At 45.1% G+C, this 25,887-nt stretch overlaps 1 protein-coding gene across 3 annotated transcripts in view; it reads right to left on the minus strand.

Moving 5' to 3' along the window:
- Positions 1 to 925: 925 nt before the first annotated feature.
- LOC126199190 (uncharacterized) overlaps positions 926 to 25,887 on the minus strand; it is a 63,843-nt gene continuing 38,881 nt past the window's right edge. For 2 of the 3 annotated variants that reach the window (XM_049935972.1, XM_049935970.1), the window contains exons 3-4: positions 2,266 to 2,482; positions 926 to 2,192 (exon numbers count right to left, since the gene is read on the minus strand). In XM_049935972.1, the coding sequence (XP_049791929.1) occupies positions 2,016 to 2,192; positions 2,266 to 2,482 (394 nt within the window). In that variant the 3' untranslated portion in view covers positions 926 to 2,015. The remainder of the gene's footprint in view (positions 2,193 to 2,265; positions 2,483 to 25,887) is intronic. The other variant, XM_049935971.1, reaches the window with a different exon arrangement.

Here is a 25,887-nt window from a genome sequence, read left to right on the forward strand (position 1 = left end):
AGCTGCTGCAGGTACTGTGACAGAACACGCATTACGAAACACCTGACGGGAACTGGAACACTGCCTCAACATTCTCTGGGCTACCAAGGAAGCACACGTTGAGGTTTACTAACGTAAGTGGTCTTAAAAAAAAAAAAAAAAAAAAAAAAAAAAAAAAAAAAAAAAAAAAAAAAAAACACTCTAGTAACACTAACCTATGTAACAGCTTCAGATGTAAATTATTATATCAAACGGTTACTCTGTAATAAATTGTTAGCATTGGGACAAGTTTTTGTGCTCACTCTGTACTTCTGTTTTGTCTCGAAAACCAGGGGCAATAAATGCAGGGAAGTGTTGCACTGTACTGCATGGCAGCCAGAGCAACTCCTCAACCAAAATATCAACAGAAAGGTGAACGAAACACACTGACTGCATTATAAAAATTCCAAATTCAATATTATCAGGTTTCTTTTCAATGGATCATCAATTATTTTCGTTTTCATTTGAAGGATTTAAAGCAATGTGTATGGGAAAAATTTCATCAGAAAATCATCTTTCCAAATCCCATTCCTTTTTTTCTAGAACACTGACCTACTGAATTGTGGGCAAAAATTATAAATGATGTAAGTGTGAAGCATGTATCAGATCCATGTTGGGAATAAATATTCTTTTGTATTGCTTCACAGTAACAGTTATCATAAAACATAAAAAACTACTATTTCCTGGTTTATTACAATTAATTTGCTCCATCTGCAGTTTATGGAGAAATGCCTGCTTTAGGTAACTCAAGTCTAGATCACGTTCAGTGAACCTGAAATAGTGGGAATGATTATGGAAGTGACAGTAGTAAATTGTTAAGTTTATAATTTATGCAACTGTAACTTAGAATTACCAGTCATGGAGACAAAATGCACAAGACAGCATCATTATACTTAAATTTCTTCTTGTTTTATTGTCCAACTTGAAATGGGAACAGGCATTAAGCTAAAATTTCAGTAACAACAAAAATGTTGACCAGTGTCTGCAACAAATAAAGTGAACACAGCACAACATGTATTACAAGGTAGCAAACTCAACTTTTTTTTTATTCGTAGGTCATTAAGGTTTCATTCCATTACCACACTTGTTTTATAGTTGTTAATAATGATTACATTCACAAATCCAGAGTGGAAAAAATTACAACTCACTGCATCATGTAACGAATAGTTAAGCACCAGTGTTTGAAGAGTGGATGCACTGAAACTCAAATGTAGTCTTTTTAATAAAAAAAAAACTGGATTGTACGGTTTGTGCTGTAGCATTTCTTTCTGGTAACTCTGGCATCTGTGGAGCCAGACTCAGACAAGCAACACAATTATCACTACTATGTTTATTATGTTTTGTTGTGTCACTGCCCAAATTCAACAACGAAAACTGTTCATGCAACACGATGTAGTCAGACAATCACAATCTGATATAACACAGAAAGCATATTATTATTATTATTATTATTATTATTATTAATGTTGTTATGCTTGTTCAGACAGTCCTTCAAACTTTAGCATTACTTTCTTATGCTGAAACTTTAGTCTTGAATGAGTTGTAGCACAATAGCAGAGTTTTATAATATTCAGTAGATCTTACTCATGTAGATATATATACATAATGACCATTATCTAAAATGTATCCACAGAATGAACTGAAAATATGATCAATGGAATGAAATTAATTGAAATGTGTCAGTGAATATACATTCCTGCAACTACATACTACATTTCTGAGAACACCAACAGAAGGTATTACAAGACGAGACAATTCAAATTCACATATGATCAACAGAAAAGTTCACTATTACACATACACACTCATCCACATGAGAACATTTATTTACAAAATATCTCTCCAAAACATAACTTTATATAATGATAATTTAGTAGTACCGAATTACATAGAACTGAAAAAATAGGTGGAGAGGTTCAAGAGAAAACAGGAATTTATGTTACATACATACACTTTGAGAATTCATACAGTAAGATTATACATACATAACAAAACTGTTAACTGAATATAGAACATGCAGGAATTTCCACAGACTCCAGCTTCACCTCAGTACCACTCTCAGGAGGTGGTGTTTCTTCAAGCGTCTCATTGAATGACAGGTAATGACGAGGTAGTCTTAAAGGATTGTAGCCTTGTAATTCTAACAGAAAATCTTCCTGTTCATGTGATGCCTGCTGAGAAAAACATGAATAAGTCCTTTTAACACACTGCAATGTTGCCAAATAGAAATTGGATATTGTTTCTTACCATTTGTTTTTTACCCGGATACTTTCGAACTCTACCTGATGGTGGGTAATTAATTCTTGCTACATTCCTCAAGACATCAGATCTCTCTGCCATTGGTGATGTCATAACAAGTTTTGACAACTGATCTATTGTTTTGTTGAAGAACTCCACCGTTTCTTTATTAAGTTGCTTCCCAGGCAGACCACAAAACATATAATATAAGGTTTCATACAGACTTCTGGGAAAACAATAACAACCAATAGAGAATGTTAGTGATACAATGCACAAAGCAACTGTCACATTAACTATTAAGAACACTTTTCCATTAGCATGAAAACTCTAAAGCCATCAAGTACTGAAGATGTAACATGATGCTACTTAAAGACACAGAACCAATGAACAAATTAATAATATTTATTTCTGCCTTTATATTGCCTAAGTCAAGAACGTATTATGGCTCCAGTTAAACTGCGTATTTAACTGAATGTAGGGCTACAAAAGAATACAGGTGACAAAGATACAGACAGCTACAAACCTCTGTTTCCAAAGCTTGCATAATCAACTGAGCTGCCATAACAATGTAATAACAGAGAAAAAAGCTATAATTACCAGAACTCAGGAAACAAAACTTTGAGCTCTATGGCCAATGGGAAGGAATGTAACAGAAGTTGAATGGGTAAATTTGAGACATGGGATGGTGAAGCCAGCAGAGAACGAACTACACAGAAACTTGGGACCTGGTAGAAATCCTTGGATGACACACAATATACTGAATGTGATCGATTAAAGAAGATGATATAAAAATGCAGCAAAAGAGCAGCAAAATCGGAAAGGTGGATCACAAGAAAGTGCAAAATGGCATACCTATTTGGAACTGTTAAAGAGCTAATGCAAGTGATATGGTCCTACTCAAGTCTAGATTTATCTTTAAGTAGGAATGGGAGTGGGAGGGCTAGGCCAAGTTCAGGGGGATCAAGAAATACAGGCTCCAACAGGCATAGCGAAAGGTGCGCCTCAGAATAGGCAACTCTCTCAACCCAAATATGCGCCCAACGTACAGGGTACAAGATCACGATTGGGTGCGGAACATTGGAAACCAATGTCGGCCCTGATGATGACTATAAATATCAATGTTTGTCTTCCCAAACCTTAAGTTGGAAGAATATATATAAAAGGATATACCAAAATTATGGTCACTACACAATCAATACCCAGAATTATTTTACCTTTTAAATATTAACAGACATAGATAAAGGACTACAACAAAATAATCAGTGAAGCAACAAGTAGCAGGTGTTACTAACAACCGTATACACACACACACACACACACACACACACACACACACACACACACACACACACACACACACACACACACACACACACACAGAGTGGTCCATTGATAGTGACCGGGCCAAATATCTCACGAAATAAGCATCAAACGAAAAACTACAAAGAACGAAACTCGTCTAGCTTGAAGGGGGAAACAAGATGGCGCTATGGTTGGCCCGCTAGATGGCACTGCCATAGGTCAAACGGATATCAACTGCGTTTTTTTAAAAATAGGAACCCCCATTTTTTATTACATATTCGTGTAGTACGTAAAGAAATATGAATGTTTTAGTTGGACCACTTTTTTAGCTTTGTGGTAGATGGCGCTGTAATAGTCACAAACGTATAAGTACATGGTATCACATAACATTTTTTAGCTTTGTGATAGATGGCGCTGTAATAGTCACAAACGTATAAGTACATGGTATCACGTAACATTCTGTCAGTACGAACGGTATTTGCTTCGTGATACATTACCCATGTTAAAATGGACTGTTTACCAACTGCGGAAAAGATCGATATCGTGTTGATGTATGGCTATTCTGATCAAAATGCCCAACGGGCGTGTGCCATGTACGCTGCTCGGTATTCTGGACGACATTATCCAAGTGTCCGGACCGTTCGCTGGATAGTTACATTATTTAAGGAAACAGGAAGTGTTCACCCACATGTGAAACGTCAACCATGACATGCAACAAATGATGATGCCCAAGTAGGTGTTTTAGCTGCTGTTGCGGCTGATCCGCACATCAATAGCAGACAAATTGCGCAAGAATCGGGAATCTCAAAAATGTCAGTGTTGAGAATGCTACATCAACATCGATTACACCCGTATCATGTTTCTGTGCTCCAGGAATGGCATGGTGATGACTTTGAATGTCGTGTACAGTTCTGCCACTGGGCACAAGGGAAATTACAGGACGATGACAGATTTTTTGCACACGTTCTGTTCAGCGATGAAGCATCATTCATCAACAACGCTAACGTAAACCGGCATAATATGCACTATTGGGCAACGGAAAATCCACAATAGCTGCGACAAGTTGAACATCAGCGGCCTTGGTGGGTTAATGTATGGTGCGGCATTATGGGAGGAAGGATAATTGGCCCCCATTTTATCAATGGCAATCTAAATGGTGCGATGTATGCTGATTTCCTATGTAATGTTCTACCGATGTTACTACAAGATGTTTCCTGCAAGACAGAATGGCGATGTACTTCCAACATGATGTATGTCCTGCCCATAGCTCACGTGCGGTTGAAGTGGTATTGAATAGCATATTTCATGACAGGTGGATTGGTCGCCGAAGCACAATACCATGGGCCGCACGTTCACCGGATCTGACTTCCCCGGATTTCTTTTTGTGGGGAAAGTTGAAGGATATTAGCTATCGTGATCCACCGACAACGCCTGACAACATGCGTCAGCGTATTGTCAATGCATGTGCGAACATTAAGGAAGATGAACTACTCGCTGTTGAGAGGAATGTCGTTACACATACTGCCAAATGCACTGAGGTTGACGGACATCAATATGAGCATTTACTGCATTAATGTGGTATTTACAGGTAATCACACTGTAACAGCATGCATTCTCAGAAATGACAAGTCTACAAAGGTACATGTATCACATTGGAACAACGGAAATAAAATGTTCAAACGTACCTACGTTCTGTATTTTAATTTAAAAAACCTACCTGTTACCAACTGTTCCTCTAAAATTGTAAGCCATATGTTTGTGACTATTACAGCGTCATCAATCACAAATCAAAAAAATTGGCCCAACTAAAACATTCATATTTCTTTACGTACTACACATATATGTGATAAAAAAAATAGCAGTTGATATCTGTCTGACCTATGGTAACACCATCTGGCAGACCAACCATAACGCCATCTGGTTTCCCCCTTCAAGCTAGACAAGTTTCGTTTGACACTTATTTTGTGATATATTTGGCCCGGTCACGATCAATGGACCACCCAATAATCACAGAGCAATGACGTATTTGGTTATAACAGTAATTTCATTGAACACTCAATGTCACTCTGTCTGAAGGCTCCTCTCTTGTTGCTTGCCGTTAAACTGTCATTCAACGGTGCATGTTTACAACAACAGGAAAATGCGGGGGACACTTCACGAAAGCCACGACATGAATCTGCAGATGCGAACTAACAAATCAAGCTGATGATATACTATTGAACTCAAAGCCCCAACGATTGCACGTCAAGCACCGTGACCCCCTTTGGCAATGCGCCAGAGGAAGGAGAGCACGGTTCAACCTTCTCCTCCAAAGATGAAGTGGTGTGGTGTGCAGGGAGGGGGGAGGTGACTTAACTTGCACACGAATGAACCAAAAGTTGACCAGACCCAGTCGCATGGGCCAATAAAATGGGGGGGGGGGGGGGGGGGACGACTTACCAACACTAGGTGCTTCCTGGTCACATGGGTGTTCAAGTTACATACGAAAACCCGATCCCCTACCTTTATTCGGACCTGGTCCCTACCGCAATTATAGTGCTGAGCTTGCCAGAGATGAGATCGCTTAATATTGCGTCTAACATTCTCATAATTGTACTTAATTTGATGTCGATCCAAATTTGCTGGTACGAGGTCTTTGACATTCCACAGATTGGCTAGGGGAGTATTAATTGGATAAGTAAGCATTAGGGAGGCGGGAGTCGTGCTGGAAGTCTCATGCTGAGCAGTGTTAAAAGCAAGATTGAGCCATGGCAATGACGAATCCCACTTGTTCTGCGCGTTGGCATCATAAATAATTAAGGCTGCCTTTAGGTTCTGGTTAACACACTCAGCCAACGAAGGCTGGGGATAGTAAGGTGTGGTGGTAACATGTTTGATGGCGTTATTAAAGCAGAACCTGCAAAACCCTTTTAAAATAAAGCTGGGAGCATTGTCGCTAACCAGGGTCTTAGAGGGGAGGGGAGGGGAGGGGGGGCGGGGGCAAAAAGAGTGAAAACTTTAGTAAGATGGTTAACGGTGCTGCACGTCACAGTCTCCCTGCTAGGGAGGAGCCACGTGAAGCGGCTAAAGGCATCCACGATGACCAAAATATAGCAGTTCCCATTCTTGTTCCTGGGTAAGGGTCCCACGTGATCAATGAAGACCTTATCCATGGGGGTAAACTGTTGGTCAGACTGCAACAATCCCTGACAAATGTTACTTCCAAGTTTACCCAATTTTACAGGTCTCACATTGCCTAACTAATCGACGGACATCCTTATACATCGCGGGCCACGTGACATGCTGGCACATTCTGGTGACTGTTTTGGCCACCTCTAAATGTCCGCCTAGGAGGAAGTGTGAAAGTATGTAAAGGTGGGCTGAACAAGGATCTGGGGCAAGCAAATCCTATCCTGATTGGACCTGCCAAACCGCCGACATAGGACTCCTCTGTGTACGGTATAACCGATGACCTCTTTCCCATTCAACACGGCTCACCTAATGGGCCCCAAGATGGGATCTTGAGACTGTTGCTCTTTGAGGTTAACAAATAGTGCAGGGATCTCTGACAGGCGTCGTTTTTAAGATCTTCCCCTTTCTCCTCAAACATGCACTCAGCTCATTGGTAACCTGGTTCTCAGCCCCTATAATATGGTGAACCTTAAAGGAAAGGCCGATACGGGTACCGCCCACCTAGCAATACGCCTGCTTTTTCTGGGCCTGGCTAATACCCAGCTTAATGCTTGTTTATCCGTCTTGAGGTCGAACTACCTACGCTCGAGACAGAATTTAAACTTCTTGAGGGCGAACAAAACAGCGAGAGCTTCACATTCGTACACTGAGTACTTCAATTCGACCTCGAACAGACACCTAGAGGTGAAGGCAACAGGACGTCCATCCTCTTCAATTTGCTGCAGGAGGACAGCAGCAATGCCGGTACTTGACGTGTCGGTCTGGACAATGAATCAGTGATTGAAGTCAAGGATGGCCAGGACCTGGGGGTTGGTGAGGGCAATTTTCAGGGCGTCAAAGGTGGCTTGTTCGCTCTCTCCCCAAATAAAGCTCACCCCTTTCTTGTGTAAGTTGTTAAGTAGGGCAGCCTGCTGAGTGAAATTTGGGACAATCTTCCTGAAATAATTGGCCATCCCAATGAAACTTGCAACGCCCTTCTTACTGGTGGGTAGGGGAAAAGGTAGTACTTTTGCCAAGTTATTAATAATCACAGAGCAATGATGTATTTGGTTGTAACAGTAATTTCAACTGTATGCTCATTGAACACTCAACATTGCTCTGTCAAAAGGCTCCTCTTGTTGCTTGCGTTAAACAAATTGTCATTGAACAGTCTACGTTAACAACAACAGGAAAATTTGGGGAACACTACAAGAAAGCCACGACATGAGTCCGCAAGATGTGAACTTGCAGATCAAGTTAACAATCTACCATTTCACGGTGAACACACACATGCAACCACAGGCAGATTCAAACTGTCCGATGGTGAGCATCGCTCTACCAGGAGGCAATCTTGCCGGTGCAACCTTGCGGGCAGCAAAATAAATAGCAAACAACAGGCACAGACTAGCAACCAATGCAGCCATCCATGGGGGCCACCTCAGACCAACTGCCCGTACACTAGTACGTCCTCTCTCTCTGAAAGCCGCCAGCAATCACATGCTAAGCACCGTGAGCCCCCCTCTCGCGATGCACCAGAGGAAGGAGAGCACAGTTCTGCAAGGTTTTAAAAACTATCAAGAGGAAAGATGTATGCCATCTATATGAAAAATAAAGACAAATGTGAACATAAAGAAGTCAGATGGCAACCCAGTAGACACAAAAAAGGCTTAAATGATATAACAAGAACTATCAGTTATTGACAAAATTATTTAATTGGACAGATCAAAAATCTACTCCCAAGTGGCAGCAGAAGGCACACATAAAAGACGGTTGTATTTGCCTAGCTTTCGGAGCCACTTGCTGCTCCTTCAGACAGAAGAGTTGAAGGGAAAGGAAAATGGGGTGAAGGGGAAGGGGAAGGGCTGGAGAGGTCTAGGAAAGGGGGTAGATTTCTGAAAAGTGACCCAGAACTGCGGGCCAGGGGAGTATTACTGTATGGGATGAGGAGGAACGACTGATTGTTGGGGACTGCATCAGACGAGATTTGAAAACCTGTGAGCTTAAAGGTGGAAGACAGGGTTATATGCAGACAGAGATTATTGCTTTAAACATCATGCACGAGTTAATAAGAGTGAAAAGAGGGGGAAGGAGCAAGGAGGGGAATGGGAAGGAAATGCAGCCCTGGAAAGAAGGAAGGCTGCAATAGCTCGGGGCCCCGTGCTCACCACGCACGTATCCACAAAAGAGCTGTGGACCCCCGGTAAAAGATGGGGGTTCGTGGTTTGGGTGGGGTGAGAAGTTTTACGGATTGAAGTGTTGGTCCTTGTGAGGGGCCTGAGGTTTTAAGGAGGGACTGCAGGTCAGTTTTAACCACAGGGATGGGATCTTGATGGCAGACGCTGTATGTAGTGCCGTAGACCTTCACTCACATACCCCTTTCGATCACGTACTATAGTGGTAGATCCTTTGTCTGCTGGGAGGATAATGATGGAGTCATCAGATTTTAGAGAACATAATGCCAGAGTTCTGCAGAAGACAGGTTGTAGGGACCTGAGGAAGGGTTGTGAAGCAATGCTGGATGTGAGCAATTCTTCGAAAGAATAATTTTGAGGTGGTAGTTGTGGAAGAAGTTGGGATTGTGGTCTGAACTGTTAAATGCAGAGTTCAATATCAGGTTCGCTGTTAGAAAGGTTTTGGGATCGGGTTGCAAAGTGATACTTCCAATGGATATTACGTGAGAAGGAAAGTAGGTCCTTCACCAAAGCTATATGATCAAATGTAGGTTTAGGGCTGCAAGTTGTTTACTTTGTTTTGCTTTAGAGTGCAAAAACATCTGGGGTCGTAAGAGTCCCAGTCAAAATTATACAACAGGAAGACAGAGAGGAGTTAAACGACGACTATAGGTCAGTCCCAATTGCCAAAAGAGAAGACAGCTAAAAACAGGGGTGTGGAGAAAGGGCTACAGAGACATCTTACAGAAATGGAGGTCCAAAACTAAAAATTAAATGGCCTTAGCCATATTTCTTTGTCGGATAAAAAGTAAAACGCAGTTGACATCCTTCACGTCATTTGCTAAAATAGCCAATAACTCAGATGGCAAACCCGAGCAGGAACGTGAACGGTTAAAAAATGGGCATTCCATCAGAAACTGGCTGACAGTTAAAACTTGGGTGCAATGTGGACAAAGTGGTAGGGTAGCGCCACTTATCAAGTGACGATGGCTAAGAAGGCAATGCCCAACATGCAACCTAGTTAAAATGAACTCCTCCCGGCGAGAGGGCCAAGCCGCTGGGAGAGGCTTAATGAGCCATAGCTTATTCCCATGAAGGAAGGACCATTGGCGATGCCAAAGAGATACCATCTCCTGACAGACAGCAACACAGATATCATTGGAGGGAATATAGGAACTAGCAGGCTGAGGTACGAGGACTGCAGCCTTGGCAGCAGCGTCAGCAGCCTTGTTTCCTGGCAGACTTACATGACCAGGAACCCACATAAACAGTACAGTGGCCCCACCAAGAGGGAGCAAGTGACAGTTTTCCTGGATCCGTTACACTAAGGGATGGGCGTGTACAGCGTACATAGACTTTAAAGGGTGATGAGCGAGTCTGAGCAGAGGACACAATGGAAAAAACTGTGTCGCCAGATGTACCCCCATGCTCTGATACAGGGCGAAGAGCTCAGGTGTAAATACTGAGCAGTGTGCCGAAGTTGATAGCGAAAGACACAGGCACCAATGATAAAGGCACACCTGACCCCACAGTCTGCCCGTGAGCCATCAGTGTACACAAAGGTATTATTGCGAAGTTCCATGCAAAGGTTGTGAAACTGAAGGCAACAGAGCGTGGCTGGAATTGTGTCCTTAGGAAGTGAATGAAGGTCAAGGTTAACATGGGCCGGTTCACGAAGCCAAGGTGGTGAAGGGTTCAGACCCACCAGGAGAGTTGCAGGTAGTGTGAAGTTAAGTCGCCATAACAAGTGCCGAAAGTGGACTCCAGGAGGTAACAAAGAAGATGGACATGCCCCATACTGGTGATAAAAGGAATCATCGAAGAAGAAGGCATAGGATGGATAGCCACGCATGGCAGACATACAGCATGCATACCTGCTGAGGAGAAAGTCACGGCGATAGGACAGTGATAGTTCAGCAGCTTCAGCATACAGACTCTCAACCGTGCTAGTGTAAAAGGTGTCAGTGGCCAAATGGATACCACAATGGTGGATAGTGTTTAGACGGCATAAGAGGGATGGATGTGCAGACGCATAAACAAAGCACCCATAGTCAAGTTCTGAATGAACAAGCGACCAGTACAAATGGAGAAGTGTGTTTCGATCGGCACCCCCAGGAAGCACCACTGAGGACACACAGGACATTGAAGAACAGCGTACAGCAGGCTTACAGGTAGACACGTGGGAAGACCAAGAGCGTATCCTATTGAGCATGAGCCACAGGAATTTCGTAGTTTCGACAAATGGAAGGGCAACAGGCCCAAGATGGTGGGAGAAACCATTTGCACAGCCAGAAATTCATACAGACAGTTTTGTCAGTGGAAAAATGAAAGCCACTGTCAATGCTCCAAGAGGAAAGACTATCAAGACATTGCTGAAGACGCTGTTCAGTGTGACACATCTGCAGAGAACTGCAATAGACAGCAAAATCGTCAACAAAAAAGGAGACGGAGATGCGTGGTGGGAGACAGGCCAGTATCAGGTTAATGGTGATAGCAAAGAGGACAACGCTCAGGACGGAATGCTGAGGCACACCGTTTTCTGAAAAGGCAGAACCCATACGCACCTTGAAAACTCTGTCTTTTAAAAATTCCTGAAGGAAACAGGGCAGACGGCCATGGAAGCCCCACATGTAAAGAGTACAGACGATAACAGTTCTCCAGCAGATGTCACAGGCCTTCTCCAAATCGAAAAACACTGTCACAGTCTCTGATTTCTGCAGAAAACCGCTCATGACATGGTTGGACAAAGTAACGAGATGATCAACTGCAGAACGCCACGCTCAAAATCCACACTATGCATTCATTAGTAAACTGCAAGACTTGAGCCACCATACCAGCCGGGGAATGAATCATGTGATCCATCACCTTGCACACACAGCTGGTGAGAGAGATGGGGCAGTAGTTAAAAGGAAGGTTTTTCTCCTTACTGAGTTTAGGTACGAGTATGACAGTGGCTTCACGCCAAAGTCCAGGAAATGTCCCTCTGCCCAGATACAGTTGTATGTATTAAGTAGAAAGAGCTTGCCTGCAAGAGAAAGGTGTTGCAACATCTGCATGTGGACAATGTCTGGCCCTGGGAGGAAGGATCGAGATCTACTGTGAGCATGGTCTAGTTTCCTTATAGCAAAGGCAGCATTGTAGCACTCACGATTCTGAGAAGAGAAGGGTATCACCCAGGCCTCCTCTACTCGTTTACGATGAGGAAAGGCAGGGTGGTAGTGGGAAGAGCTCGAAACTTCCACGAAACGGCGGCCCAATGTGTTGGAGACAGCAATAGGGTCTACGATAATATCGTCTGCTACTGTCAGGCTAGAAATTGGCGAATGGATCTTGGTCCCTGGGAGCCATCGGAAATTGGCGCACACAAGAGGAAGGGGTGGAACTGTTAAAAGAATTAGCGAATGAAACCCAGCTAGCTTGTTTGCTATCCCGAAGAATATGACAACACTTTGCATGCATCTGTTTCTAATGAATGCCATTTGCCATCGTAGGATGGTGGTTAAAAGCACGGAGAGCATGAGAGTGCGAATTGAGTCGCAGCATGCCTCAGTCCACCAAGTGACTGGGACACGGCGTGGTACAGACGAAGTGTGAGGAATGAAATGTTCTGCAGCAGTAAGGATAACGTTTGTGACATATTTCACCTGGTCATCACAACTGGGGAAATCTCGTTCTTCGAAGGTCGCCAGGGAGAAGTAAAGCCATCAGACAGCCTTAGTAAGCTGCCATTTGGGTGTGTACGCAGGTGGAGTATGTCAGCATGTGGGAAATGGTTGCTAGTGTAGGCATCAGAAAGAATGGACCACTCAAGACGATGGGCAAGCTGGGCAGTGCGGAAGGATAGGTCCAAATGTGAATAGGTGTGCGAGGAGTCAGTAAAAAAAAGTGAGTGCTCCAGTGCTAAGGCAGAAAAGGTCAAGTTGATTAAGATCAGCCAAGAGTTTCTGGGAAAACCCCAAAGGGGGATGATGTCCATTAAAGTCACTGAGTAGCAGAAATGGGGGGGGGGGGGGGGCATAGCTGCCCATTAAGCTGAATTAAGTCCGCCCTAGTGACACTGAATGACGGAGCGATATAACTGGTAGAGAGGGAAAAACTCAGGTGGGGAAGGAAAAGTCTAACTGCAACAGCTTGAAGATGGGTAGTCAGGGAGATGGGTTGACTATGAATGTCATCCTGTGTGAGCAGCATGACACCCCCATGAGATGGGATGCCGACCCTCATTGGGAAGGCCAAAACGAACTGGGAAGAAATGTGAAAGCTCAAAGCAGTCGTGAGGGCGCAATTTTGTTTCCAGAAGAAGAGTCACTGCTACAGGGCACAGAAGCAGGAGGATCCTGCTCCACAGAGTCCACAGAAGCATCGGCTTGCTTGTGCGGTCAGTCTGTGGAGTCCAACGCTGAAAAATGGTTGGTGGTTGGTGGTTCGCACTGCCGACACTGAGGCCGACCAGGCTAAGGTATCATGTGGCAACACCGTCGAAGAGGATCTTCGAGTTAGCGAAGGAGAAGTCCGTTTGCCTTTGGTGGCCTCCTTCGAGCCTTTCCGGTTGGAGGAAGACTCGGGTGTCATTTGGCTGGAGGGGCGGAGGAAGCCTTCATGGGCGTACTCCTTGTGACCTTTCCGGCCTACCAGTTGTGTAGCTGGTGGCTTCACTCCTTGAGGCAAGAGTCTGATGGCTTGTTGCACTGCTGGACGATGCTAACTTGATATTGGGTGAGTTCACAACCTCAGAGCTGAATTTGAGGTCACATATCTGCATGGCCACGTCCTTCATGCAGTGAAGGGTAACTAGAACAGAACTAAAGGTGCCAGATGGAAGAATCAGGGTTTGCGACTACCCAATAACTTACGAGAGACTGGGTAAGGCACTTTTTCCTTTACCCGGATCTCTTGGACAGCCCGCTCATCAAGGTACATGGGACGATCCCGAGAGGAGGGGGCATGGCCGCCATTGCGGTTGATACAGTAGGAGGAGGAGGAGGAGGCAGACAATCGTCATCGTGCACATCCCTCCCACAGTTTAAGCATTTGGCTGGGTGTCAACAAGATATTCTAGTGTGGTTGAAGTGACGACACTGGTAGCTGTGCATCGGGTTTGGAATGTATGGCTGGATTGTGATAATTTCAAAGCCTGCTTTAATCTTCAACGGAAGTAACACTATCAAACGTGAGAAAAAGATTGTGGGTGGGCACTACGGAGGAATCTATCTTTTTCATCACCTGATGGACGGCAATGACACCCTCATCAGAGAGGTAAGATCGGATTTCAGCCTCGGTTAGACCGTCGAGCAGCCTAGTGTGAGTAACACTATGGGAAGAATTTGAAGTTCTATGGGCCTTGAAACGAATGGGGTAGTCGTGGAGAAGTGAGGCGCAAGCAGTTGTTGTGCTTGAGAATCAGAAGTAGTCTCCAAAAGCAAAGTGCCATCCCATAAATGAGAGCAGGATTTCACAGGATTGGCAATTGCATCAACACCTTTCTAAATAATAAACAGACTTCCCATGGTGAAGGACTGACTGTCTTCAGTGCATGAGACCACGAGGAACCATGGTGCAGGGGGAAGGGTCTCTGAATCGTTAGCGTCATTACATTTATGTTTCGTAGACGCTGATTGTGAAGATGATTGGCTCATTGTAAGAAAATCCCCCATGATTGCCAGCATCTCCAATGGTGCGCTCCTCCCAACTGGGGGACCCCTTCACAGGGGGGCGCACCCGAGTTAGGTGATCGTTCAGACCTCAGGTCACACCTCCCGAACACCTGACAGACGGACCAGTCGGCAATTTGGGAAGGTTGCTGTGCAGGCAATCACCCCTCTCTGGGCCTGGCCTGTACCAGGGGGGTACATGTGAACCCTACCTGTCGACCTGAGGCTGGGAATTATGCGTTTCCTTGTCACCTCTTACGTGTCAGACGCATGGGCCAGCCTTCAGGAGCACGTAGGGAGGAAGAAGAGAAAGAGGAGCCTCAAACGTCGAAGTGGAGGAACGAGAGGAGGAAGGAAACAAAGGAAAGAAAAGTGACCGAAAAACATTGGTGAGATTGTTCTTATGTCAGCGACAGTCAATGCAGAACATTGCCAGTAACATCCTGGACGTGTTCCCCAAGGGAGAGGCATAAATAATAGCAAGAGGATAGATATGCAGCACGGCAGGGAGAAGATGCTGCAAAGATTGGGCCCCTGTGGTAGCCAAGCACGAACCCACCAAAGAATGGCGAGCCCCCTGCGGGGGAGGGGGCTCATGATGAGGCAGACCTAAAATTCCTGGAATCTCTGAATACCTTCTCCCCATTAAATTTCACATGGTCCTGTTCTGAATCCCAAGTCACTTTCCTTGATGGTTATCTCATCCTCACTGAAGGCCAGCAACACACTTCTGTCCACATTAAAGCTACCAACAAACAACAGTACTTACATTTTGACAGTTGCCGTCCTTCCCGTGTCAAACATTCCCTCCCACACAGCCTTGGCATCCAAGGCAAACATATCTGTTCGGATGCAGACTCTTTAGAGCAATACACCACCATTCTCACTTCAGCCTTCACTGCATGAAAGTATCCCACCAGCCTAGTTGAAAAGCAGTTTTCCAGGGCCAACACATCCAATCCTGGTACTGCTAAACCCTCCAAATAACAACTTCTGAGCGCACCATTGGTGACTCCGTATTATCCTGGTCTGGAATGTGTTAATCAGCTACTTCGACAAGACCAAGACTTCCTAAAATCGTGCCGCGAAATGAGGTCCATTCTATCTGCAATTTTGCCCACCACACCTGGAACAGCTTGCCTCACCTTTCCAATCTCTGCAATAGTCTTGTCAGACCCTACACTCCTTCTGCACCAATTTCACTACCCTATGGCTCCTACCCCCGTGACTGTCCTCACTGAAAGACTTGCCCTATGCACCCTCTTACCACCACCTTTAACAGCCCTGTAATTGGCAAAACATATACAGGGCTATTACGAATGATTGAAGCGATTTCATAAATTCACTGTAGCTCCATTCATTGACATATGGTCACGACACACTACAGATACGTAGAAAAACTCAAAGTTTTGTTCAACTGAAGCCGCACTTCAGGTTTCTGCCGCCAGAGCGCTCGAGAGCGCAGTGAGATAAAATGGCGACAGGAGCCGAGAAAGCGTATGTCGTGCTTGAAATGCACTCACATCAGTCAGTCATAAAAGTGCAACGACACTTCAGGACAAAATTCAACAAAGATCCACCAACTGCTAACTCCATTCGGCGATGGTATGCGCAGTTTAAAGCTTCTGGATGTCTCTGTAAGGGGAAATCAACGGGTTGGCCTGCAGTGAGCGAAGAAACGGTTGAACGCGTGCGGGCAAGTTTCACGCGTAGCCCGCGGAAGTCGACGAAGAAAGGAAGCAGGGAGCTAAACGTACCACAGCCGACAGTTTGGAAAATCTTACAAAAAAGGCTAAAGCAGAAGCCTTACCGTTTACAATTGCTACAAGCCCTGACACACGATGACAAAGTCAAACGCTTTGAATTTTCGGCGCAGTTGCAACAGCTCATGGAAGAGGATGCGTTCAGTGCGAAACTTGTTTTCAGTGATGAAGCAACATTTTTTCTTAATGGTGAAGTGAACAGACACAATGTGCGAATCTGGGCGGTAGAGAATCCTCACGCATTCGTGCAGCAAATTCGCAATTCACCAAAAGTTAACGTGTTTTGTGCAATCTCACGGTTTAAAGTTTACGGTCCCTTTTTCTTCTCCGGAAAAAACGTTACAGGACACATGTATCTGGACATGCTGGAAAATTGGCTCATGGCACAACTGGAGACCGACAGCGCCGACTTCATCTTTCAACAGGATGGTGCTCCACCGCACTTCCTTCATGATGTTTGGCATTTCTTAAACAGGAGATTGGAAAACCGATGGATCGGTCGTGGTGGAGATCATGATCAGCAATTCATGTCATGGCCTCCACGCTCTCCTTACTTAACCCCATGTGATTTCTTTCTGTGGGGTTACGTGAAAGATTCAGTGTTTAAACCTCCTCTACCAAGAAACGTGCCAGAACTGTGAGCTCGCATCAACGATGCTTTCGAACTCATTGATGGGGACATGCTGCGCCGAGTGTGGGAGGAACTTGATTATCGGCTTGATGTCTGCCGAATCATTAAAGGGGCACATATCGAACATTTGTGAATACCTAAAAAAACTTTTTGGGTTTTTGTATGTGTGTGCAAAGCATTGTGAAAATATCTCAAATAATAAAGTTATTGTAGAGCTGTGAAATCGCTTCAATCATTTGTAATAACCCTGTACTATCAAACAAAAGGCCACCTGCGAAACAACACATCATTTGCCGGCTGGTGTGTAAACACTGTTCAGCCTTCTACATTGACATGACTACCACCAAATTATCAGTTAGGATGAATGGGCATAGGCAAAGGGTGTATAATGCCAACTCTCAATATCCTGTTGCAGAGCATGCTCTACAACATAACATCTGTGACCTCCGCAACTGTTTCACCACACACATCACCCCCAGGCACCAGTTTCTCAGAACACAGATGGGAACTTGCACTACAACATGTCCTTGATTCTCACCACCCCCTTGACTTTAATTTACGTTAATTTCTTCCATCTCACCATTTCTTCACTGTAACTACTCTTTGCTTCACTCCATTTTAGTTTTCTACATATTTCTCTGTCTTTCCCATCTATTTTTCCGCCACCACCCCTCCCACCCCTATTACAGCTTTTCACCCACCTCTGTTACAGCTTTTCACTCTTATGAACTCATGCTTTATGTTTAAGCAGTAATTTTTGTCTGTGTCACCCTGTCTTCCCCCTTTAAGCTCTCAGATTTTCAAATCTCTTCCGATGTAGTCCCCAACACTCAGTCTTTCCTTCTCATTCCTACGTTAAGTCTCCTGTGACCTGAGGTCTTGGGTGACTTTACCAGAATCCACGCCTTTTCCTAGTCCTCTTCAGTCCCTTCCTTCCCCTTCAACTCTTCTGCCCGAGGAAGGAGCCACTGGCTCTGAAAGCTTGGCAATTACGACAGTCTTATGTGTGTGTTCCGCCACCGTTTGGTGAGTACATTTTTTATCTATCCAATTAAATAAATAAGGCTGAAAGGTGGAAGAAATATACAAAAAAGCTATGAACAGGAAATGAAGACAATATTGTAGGAAAGGAAAAGGAATTAGATGAAGACGAGATGGAAGATACAATACTGTGAAAGTAATTTGCTTTTTAACACTGCCATAGAGGTTTCAGAGAACAGAATTTTTGGATTTTGTTTTGTAGTTTTCTTTTTTTTATAATTAGACTCTGTAATTTGCAAAGTTAATGATATCCAGTAAATATACACAAATGCTTGGTGCATCAATGTTCTAAGCAACAATGAGTTTTCATGTAAAAATAATGTTCATGGTAAAAACAAGCTGTGCACAGCAATATGTAATGAATGATTGCTGAGTATGTGCAGATAATTTATGAAGCACGGTATACCAATGGAATTTTTTAGAAGACATACAATATTTCACCACAAGAAAAACATCAAATATGTTCATCAGAAAAGTGATAATTATGGCAGAATAAGAAGTTAATATTACATGAAAATGTTAAAAAATATATGAAAGTCTCTTATAAAACTTTGCTGAAAATTGAGGTACAGAAATTTTCATTGTAGTTACAAAGTTAAATACTATAAATACAGGTAAGAGCAACCAGTTGATTTATTGTAGTAAGTGTTTATTCCAAAACCAGTTTCCAAACCTTTTCTGTCTTGTCTTGCAGACTTGCTAGCGGACATACCATACAAAATAACAATCTTGAAAATAACACTGTTAGATCTCAAAATCCCCGAGATATTAGTTGGTTTATTACAAATACTTAGTTAATGACACTCTTATCCTGTTTAATGGAACAACAGAAGAAACAGAATGCCTAGCAGGAGAACTTAATTGATTACAACAAAAAATTGAATTCACTGTAAAACATGGAACTCGTTATTGATGGTAGGGATGTAAGAAGATTTTAAAAAAGGCTGTAAAAGAAGCAGCAAAATGGGAATCCAGATGTCTGGCTAACCAGCGAAAAGTGGGTTACTGAAACAAACTGGCAAGCACAGTGGAAGCTGCCAAGTGGATACTAATTTAAAAAATCCGAGCATACTATCACACTAAGTACAGAACTCATTTCTGGATAAAAATCACCATCTAAACATAACTCATTGTGAAACATCAAAACATTTTTTTATCTTCTTGCCACTGAGCCAGTACCCAGCACTATGCTATGGAATCATCATTCAACTTCCTGCACACTAACTGACCATTTCGATGAATGTTACAAAGCTTACATGAAGGCTTACAATACGACACTAAAAGCTGCAAAATTTGTGGGTAACATGACTGCTCTGTTACTGAACAATGGCACATGGCAGATAACTGACAAAGAAACAGGAAAATCTTCAGACAGTAATAGCAGATGTCTGAAGATCAAAGTAAACAAAAAAAAATAGTTTACACAGTAGTTAGTAGTACTTTAAACAAATGTTTTACCAACCTATGCAGACACTGACACAAAATAACAAAAATGATCCTCTGCAAGCACTGCACCTGCTTAAAAATGAGCAAGATCCCCTCACTAATTCATGTTATTTGTATCCTACAACAGAGCAGGAGACAGAAAGTTATAAAGAAATTTGATATATAAAACTTCCCAATCAAATGAGCTATCAGAATTTTAAAGTTAATAACAAATGAAATGGCCATACCACTTCACTACCCACTTAATTCATGTTCACCGAATAATATTTTTTCAGATAAAAAAAACAACAGGGTCTTACAACTACACAAAATGAAGATCCAATGTGCTTTACCAACTACAGACCAGTTAACTTACGGCCCATTTTCTCAGAAGTTCTTAAAAAAATTACATTTATATCAAATATTGGAAAAAATGGCATATTAAATGGTTTGTTTTGTTTTAGGGCACAAAAACAGATAGGGTCATGTGTGCTCAAGTCAGAACTGTAGGACACGAAGAGAAAATAGAAGTTGAAAATGACTACTCGTTGTGTCCAACTGACGGAAGGAAAGGCAGCTAAAGACAGGGACTTAAGAGAAGGGACCATAAAATACACCATAGAGAAATGTCCTGAACTAAAGATCAAATTTCCTTCGCCATATTGCTATGAGAGATAAAAAGTACAATGTGGTTGACAGCCCGCACATCATTCGCTAAAACCGCCAGTAACTCAGATAGCGAACATAAATGAGAACGTAAGTGGTTAAAAAAAGGGCATTTTGCCAAGAAATGGTAAACATTCAGATGTTCAGGGCAATGAACACATAATGGAGGGGGAGCACCACTTAACAAATGGTGATGGCTAAAAAGACAGTGCCCAATATGCAACCTATCTAAAATGATCTCCTAGTAGTGAGAGGGCCAAGAGGAGGTCATCCAAGCCGATGGGAGAGCCTTAATTCCCTGGAGCTTGTTCCCATGAAGGGAGGACTGGTGGTGATGCCAAAGTGACACTGCCTGCTGAGAGGCGGTGAAACAGATCATCAGAGGGGGTGGAAGAACTAGCAGGTCGAGGTATGAGGACTGCATCCTTGGCAACAACATCAGCAGTCTCATTTCCCATCAGACTGACGTGACCAGGAACCCACCTAAACATCACAGTGACTCCATCAAGAGTGAGCATGTGACAGCTTTCTTGTACCCATTGCACTAAGGGATGGACAGTGTACAGCACACTGAGGCTCTGATGGGCAATGAGAGAGCCACAGCAGACGATGCAAATGGAAAGCCTGTGTTGCCAGATGTACTGTGTGGCCTTGTGCAGGGCGAAGAGCTCTGCTATAAATACCACGCAGTGTTCCAGAAGCTGATACCGATAAACATTGGTGCCAATGATGAAGGCACCCCTGACACCACCGTCAGTCCGAGAGCCATCAGATACTATCGCAAAGTTCTGTGCAAAGGTCATGAAACTTACAGCAATAGGGTGTGGCAGGAGTAGTAGCTTTAGGAAGCTAATCAAGGCAGAGGTGTACACGAGTTGCCGCACGAGGCCAAGGTGGTGAAGGGTTCACGCCCATCGGGAAAGTGTCAGGAAACGTAAAGTTAAGCTGCCGGAGCAAGAACTTCAGCCAGAAATGGAGAAGAGGGAGTGCCCCATACTGGTAATCAAAGAAGCCATCAAGGATGGAGGTGTAGGATGGGTAGCCAGGCAGGGCAGACAAGCGGCATGCGTATCTGCCGAGGAGAAAGTCATGGCTGTTTGACAGCGGTCCTTCGTCTGCAGGTGTCTTAGGCTTTCTCCAAACTGAAGAACATGGCCACAGTAGGGTATTTCTGCAAAAAATCATTCATGACATGGGCTGACAAGGTGATGGTCGGGGCATGAATCATACGTTCCCATCACCTTGCACACACAGTTGGTCAAAGAAATTTGGAGGTAACTAAAAGAAACATGTCTGCCCTTGCGAGGCTTAGGTATAGGAATGACAGTGGCTTCACACCATCGTCGGGGAAATGTGCCCTCTGCCCAGATGTGAGAGCATGATCCAGCTCCTTGATCGTAAACATGGCATTGTAACACTCATGATTTTGAGAAGAAGAGGGTATCGCCGAAGTCTCCTCCACTCGTTTCTCATGGAGCAGGGCAGGGTGATAGTGGGTGGAGCACGAAATGCCTGCAAAGTAGTGGCCTCAGTTGTTGGAGGTATCAGTAGGGTCCACTACGGCACGATCTGCTACTGTCAAGCTGGAAATTGGGAAACGGACCTTGGTCCCAGACAGCCGTTGGAGGCTGGTCCACATGGAAGAAAATAGTGTGGAACAGAAGAACTAGGAAAGGAAATCCAGCCAGCTTTTCTGCTAGCCCGAAGAATGCGACGACACTAAGCATGCAACTATTTGTAACAAATGCAGTCTGCCACTGTAGATTATGGCTAAAAACGTGGAGAGCACTTCTCCGCACACAAATTGCACCACGGCAGACTTCAGCCCACCAAAGGACCAGGACACAATGCAGCACGTCAAAGAGGAAGTGTGAGAAATGCAATGTTCTGCGGTGGTAATGATAATGTTTGCAAGATATTCTATCTGGTCATCACAACTGGGGAAATGTTTTTCATCGAAGGCCTCCAGGAAGGAGTAAAGCCTCCAGTCGGCATTAGAAATGCTGCCGTTTGGGTGTGCAAATAAGGGGGGTAGGAATCACCAATTGGGTAGCACATGCGGAATGGTCACTTAAGTACGTGTCAGAACGGACCACTCAAGATCATGGGCAAGCTGGGCAGTGTACAAGGCAGGGTCCAAATGGGAGTATGTGTGGGTGGAATCAGAAAAGAACGTGGGTGTTCCCGTGTTAATTTTTTTTTTTTTTTTTTTTTTTTTTGGGTTTAAGGGCGCTCAACTGCTGAGGTCATTAGTGCCCAGTCACTGTTGTGAGAGCACATGGAATCTGGTAAAACTCAAGGGGATGGGGGGGGGGGGGGGGGGGGGACACCAGAAGGACCTGACAAAGATGCAGATAAAATAAGTAAAAAGGTTAAATGTCTTTGGACAAGCCAGTTAAAGTTATAAAACGCAGAATACGAGCAGCTGCTCGAGCGTCATCAGCTAAAACATCCGGTAAAGTAGATGGCAGGGACAGGACAACACGAAATTGACTAAAACGGGGACACGACAATAAAACATGGCGCACTGTTAATGCCTGACCACAAGGGCACTGCGGGGCTGGGTCACCGGAGAGCAGGTAGCGGTGGCTAAACCGGCAATGCCCAATCCGCAACCTGGTCAGAAGGACCTCCTCGCGCCGAGATGGTCGGGAGGATGTTGTCCAAGCAGTTGGGAGCGGTTTTACTGCCTGGAGCTTGTTTCCTTGGAGGGATGACCAAGCATCCCACCACAACGACACAAGCCTCTTACATACATCCCCACGAACGTCAGATGACGGGACACAATGGGAGGCTGGCCGAGGCAGGAGAACTGCAGCGTTGGCTGCAGCATCCGCAGCCTCATTCCCAGGCACTCCTACATGTCCGGGAACCCACAGAAAGCTGACAGAACCACCATTATCAGCGAAAGAATGGAGGGACTGCTGTATCCGTTGAATCAAGGGATGGACCGGATAGGGAGCTCCAAGGCTCTGAAGAGCACTGAGTGAGTCAGAGCAGAGTACATACGATGAATAGCGGTGGCGGCGGGCATACTGAACGGCCTGATGGAGAGCAAAAAGCTCGGCCGTAAAGCTGGAACATTGGTCGAGGAGCCGGTATTTAAAGGTGGCGGCCCCGACGACAAAGGCACAGCCGACACCATCGTCAGTTTTGGAGCCATCGGTGTAAATAAAGGTGTGACCGGCAAGTCGAGCACGAAGTTCGACAAACCGTGAGCAATACACTGCAGCCGGAGTACCCTCCTTCGGGAGTGAGCTGAGGTCGAGATAAATATGAACCGGAGCCTGGAGCCAAGGTGGTGTCGGGCTCTCACCCTCTCTGTAGGTGGTAGGGAGGGCAAAATCCAATTGTCGAAGCAGGCGACGGAAGCGGACTCTGGGGGGCAGCAGGGCAGACACATACAACCCGTACTGACGGTCGAGAGAATCGGCGAAGAAGGACTCGTAAGAGGGGTGGTCGGGCATAGACAACAGCCGGCAGGCATACCGACACAGCAGTACGTCGCGCTGGTAGGTCAATGGTAACTCGGCAGCTTCAGCATAAAGACTCTCGACAGGACTAGTGTAGAAGGCTCCGGTCGCAAGACGTATCCCCCGATGGTGGATGGAGTTGAGCCGGCGTAAGAGGGATGGCCGAGCGGACGAGTAGATGAAGCTCCCATAATCCAGCTTCGATCGGACTATGGACCGATACAAGCGAAGCAGGACAGTGCGATCCGCTCCCCAAGATGAACCGCTAAGAACTCTAAGGACATTAAGGGAACGTGTACAACGGGCCGCCAAATAAGAGACATGTGGAGACCAACACAGTTTCCTGTCCAACGTGAGCCCTAGAAACTTAGTTGTGTCCACGAATGGGAGAACAACGGGACCGAGATGTAAGGATGGCGGAAGGAACGCTTTATATAGCCAAAAGTTGATACAAACCGTCTTCTCTTCAGAGAACCGGAAGCCATTTGCCACGCTCCATGAGTAGAGGCTGTCTAGACAACGCTGAAGGCAGCACTCCAGGAGGCATGTTCTCTGGGCACTGCAGTAGATCGCGAAGTCATCGACAAAGAGAGAGCCTGAGACATTAGGTGGAATGCAATCCATAATTGGATTGATCGCGATGGCAAAAAGGGCTACGCTCAAGACGGAGCCCTGAGGCACTCCGTTCTCCTGGAGGAAGACGTCGGACAATACGGAACCCACACGTACCCTAAACTTTCGATCCGTTAAAAAGGAATCAATAAAAAGGGGCAGGCGACCGCGTAGGCCCCACCTGTGCATAGTGCGGAGGATACCTCCTCTCCAACAGGTATCATAAGCCTTCTCCAAGTCGAAGAACACGGCTACCGTTTGGCGCCTTCGCAAAAAGTTGTTCATGATGAATGTCGACAAGGTCACAAGGTGGTCAACAGCGGAGCGGCGGCGACGAAAGCCGCATTGGACATTGGTAAGTAGCCGTCGAGATTCAAGAATCCAGACTAACCGAGCATTAACCATGCGCTCCATCACCTTACAGACACAGCTTGTAAGAGAAATGGGGTGGTAACTAGAAGGAAGGTGTCTATCCTTCCCGGGTTTGGGTATAGGAACAACAACGGCGTCACGCCAACGCATGGGGACTTGACCTTCGGACCAGACGCGATTGTAGGTACGAAGAAGGAAGCTTTTGCCCGCCGGAGAAAGGTGTGCCAGCATCTGAACGTGAATGGCATCTGGCCCCGGAGCAGAGGACCGGGACAGTGCAAGCGCACTTTCGAGTTCCCGCATAGTAAAGGGGGCATTATAAGTTTCCAGATTCAGCGAGTGGAAGGAAGGTCGCAGAACCTCTTCTGCCTCTTTCCTGGGAAGGAAGGCAGGATGGTAATGGGCGGAGCTTGAAACCTCCGCGAAAAAGCGGCCAAAGGCGTTGGAGACAGCCACAGGATCAACAAGGACCTCATTACCTGAGGTCAGGCCAGGTACCGAGGAGTGGGCCTTAATGCCCGACAGCCGGCGCAGGCTACCCCAAACGATGGAAGAGGGAGTAAAACTGTTAAAGGAGCTGGTGAAAGAGGCCCAACAAGCTTTTTTGCTGTCTTTGATGACTCTACGGCATTGCGCTCGGAGTCGTTTGTATTCAATACAATTCGCCAACGTAGGATGGCGGCGAAAGGCGCATAAAGCACGTCGTCGAGCACGGATAGCGTCCCTACAAGCCTCGTTCCACCAGGGGACGGAAACGCGACGTGAAGAAGAAGTAGTACGACGAATAGAACGTTCGGCAGCATTGATGATAACAGCCGTGAGGTATTCGACCTGACGGTCACAACTGGGAAAATCGTGGTCCGGAAAGGTCGCCAGGGAGGAGTAAAGTCCCCAGTCAGCTTTCAGTATGTTCCAGCTCGAAGGACGTGGGGATGGGGTGTGGTGCAGGAGACGAACGACACAGGGGAAGTGGTCGCTCGAATAGGTGTCAGAAAGGACATACCACTCGAACCGACGGGCAAGAGTGGTAGAACAGATCGAGAGGTCCAAGTGGGAGTAGGTATGAGTAGAGTCCGAGAGGAAAGTCGGGGCGCCAGTATTGAGGCAGACAAGATTGAGATGGTTGAAGACATCCACCAAGAGTGAGCCTCTTTGACAGGATGCAGGAGAGCCCCAAAGGGGATGATGGGCATTGAAGTCGCCAAACAATAAAAACGGTGGGGGAAGCTGAACGATCAGGTGCATCATGTCAGCCCGACTAACAGCAGATGACGGTGGAGTGTAGATGGTACAAACTGAAAAAGTAAAAGCAGAAAGAGTAATGCGGACAGCTATTGCTTGGAGTGGGGTGGTCAATGGGATGGGATGGTAATA

Source organism: Schistocerca nitens, chromosome 8 (assembly GCF_023898315.1).
Source record: "Schistocerca nitens isolate TAMUIC-IGC-003100 chromosome 8, iqSchNite1.1, whole genome shotgun sequence".
Classification (NCBI taxonomy): Eukaryota; Metazoa; Arthropoda; class Insecta; order Orthoptera; family Acrididae; genus Schistocerca; species Schistocerca nitens.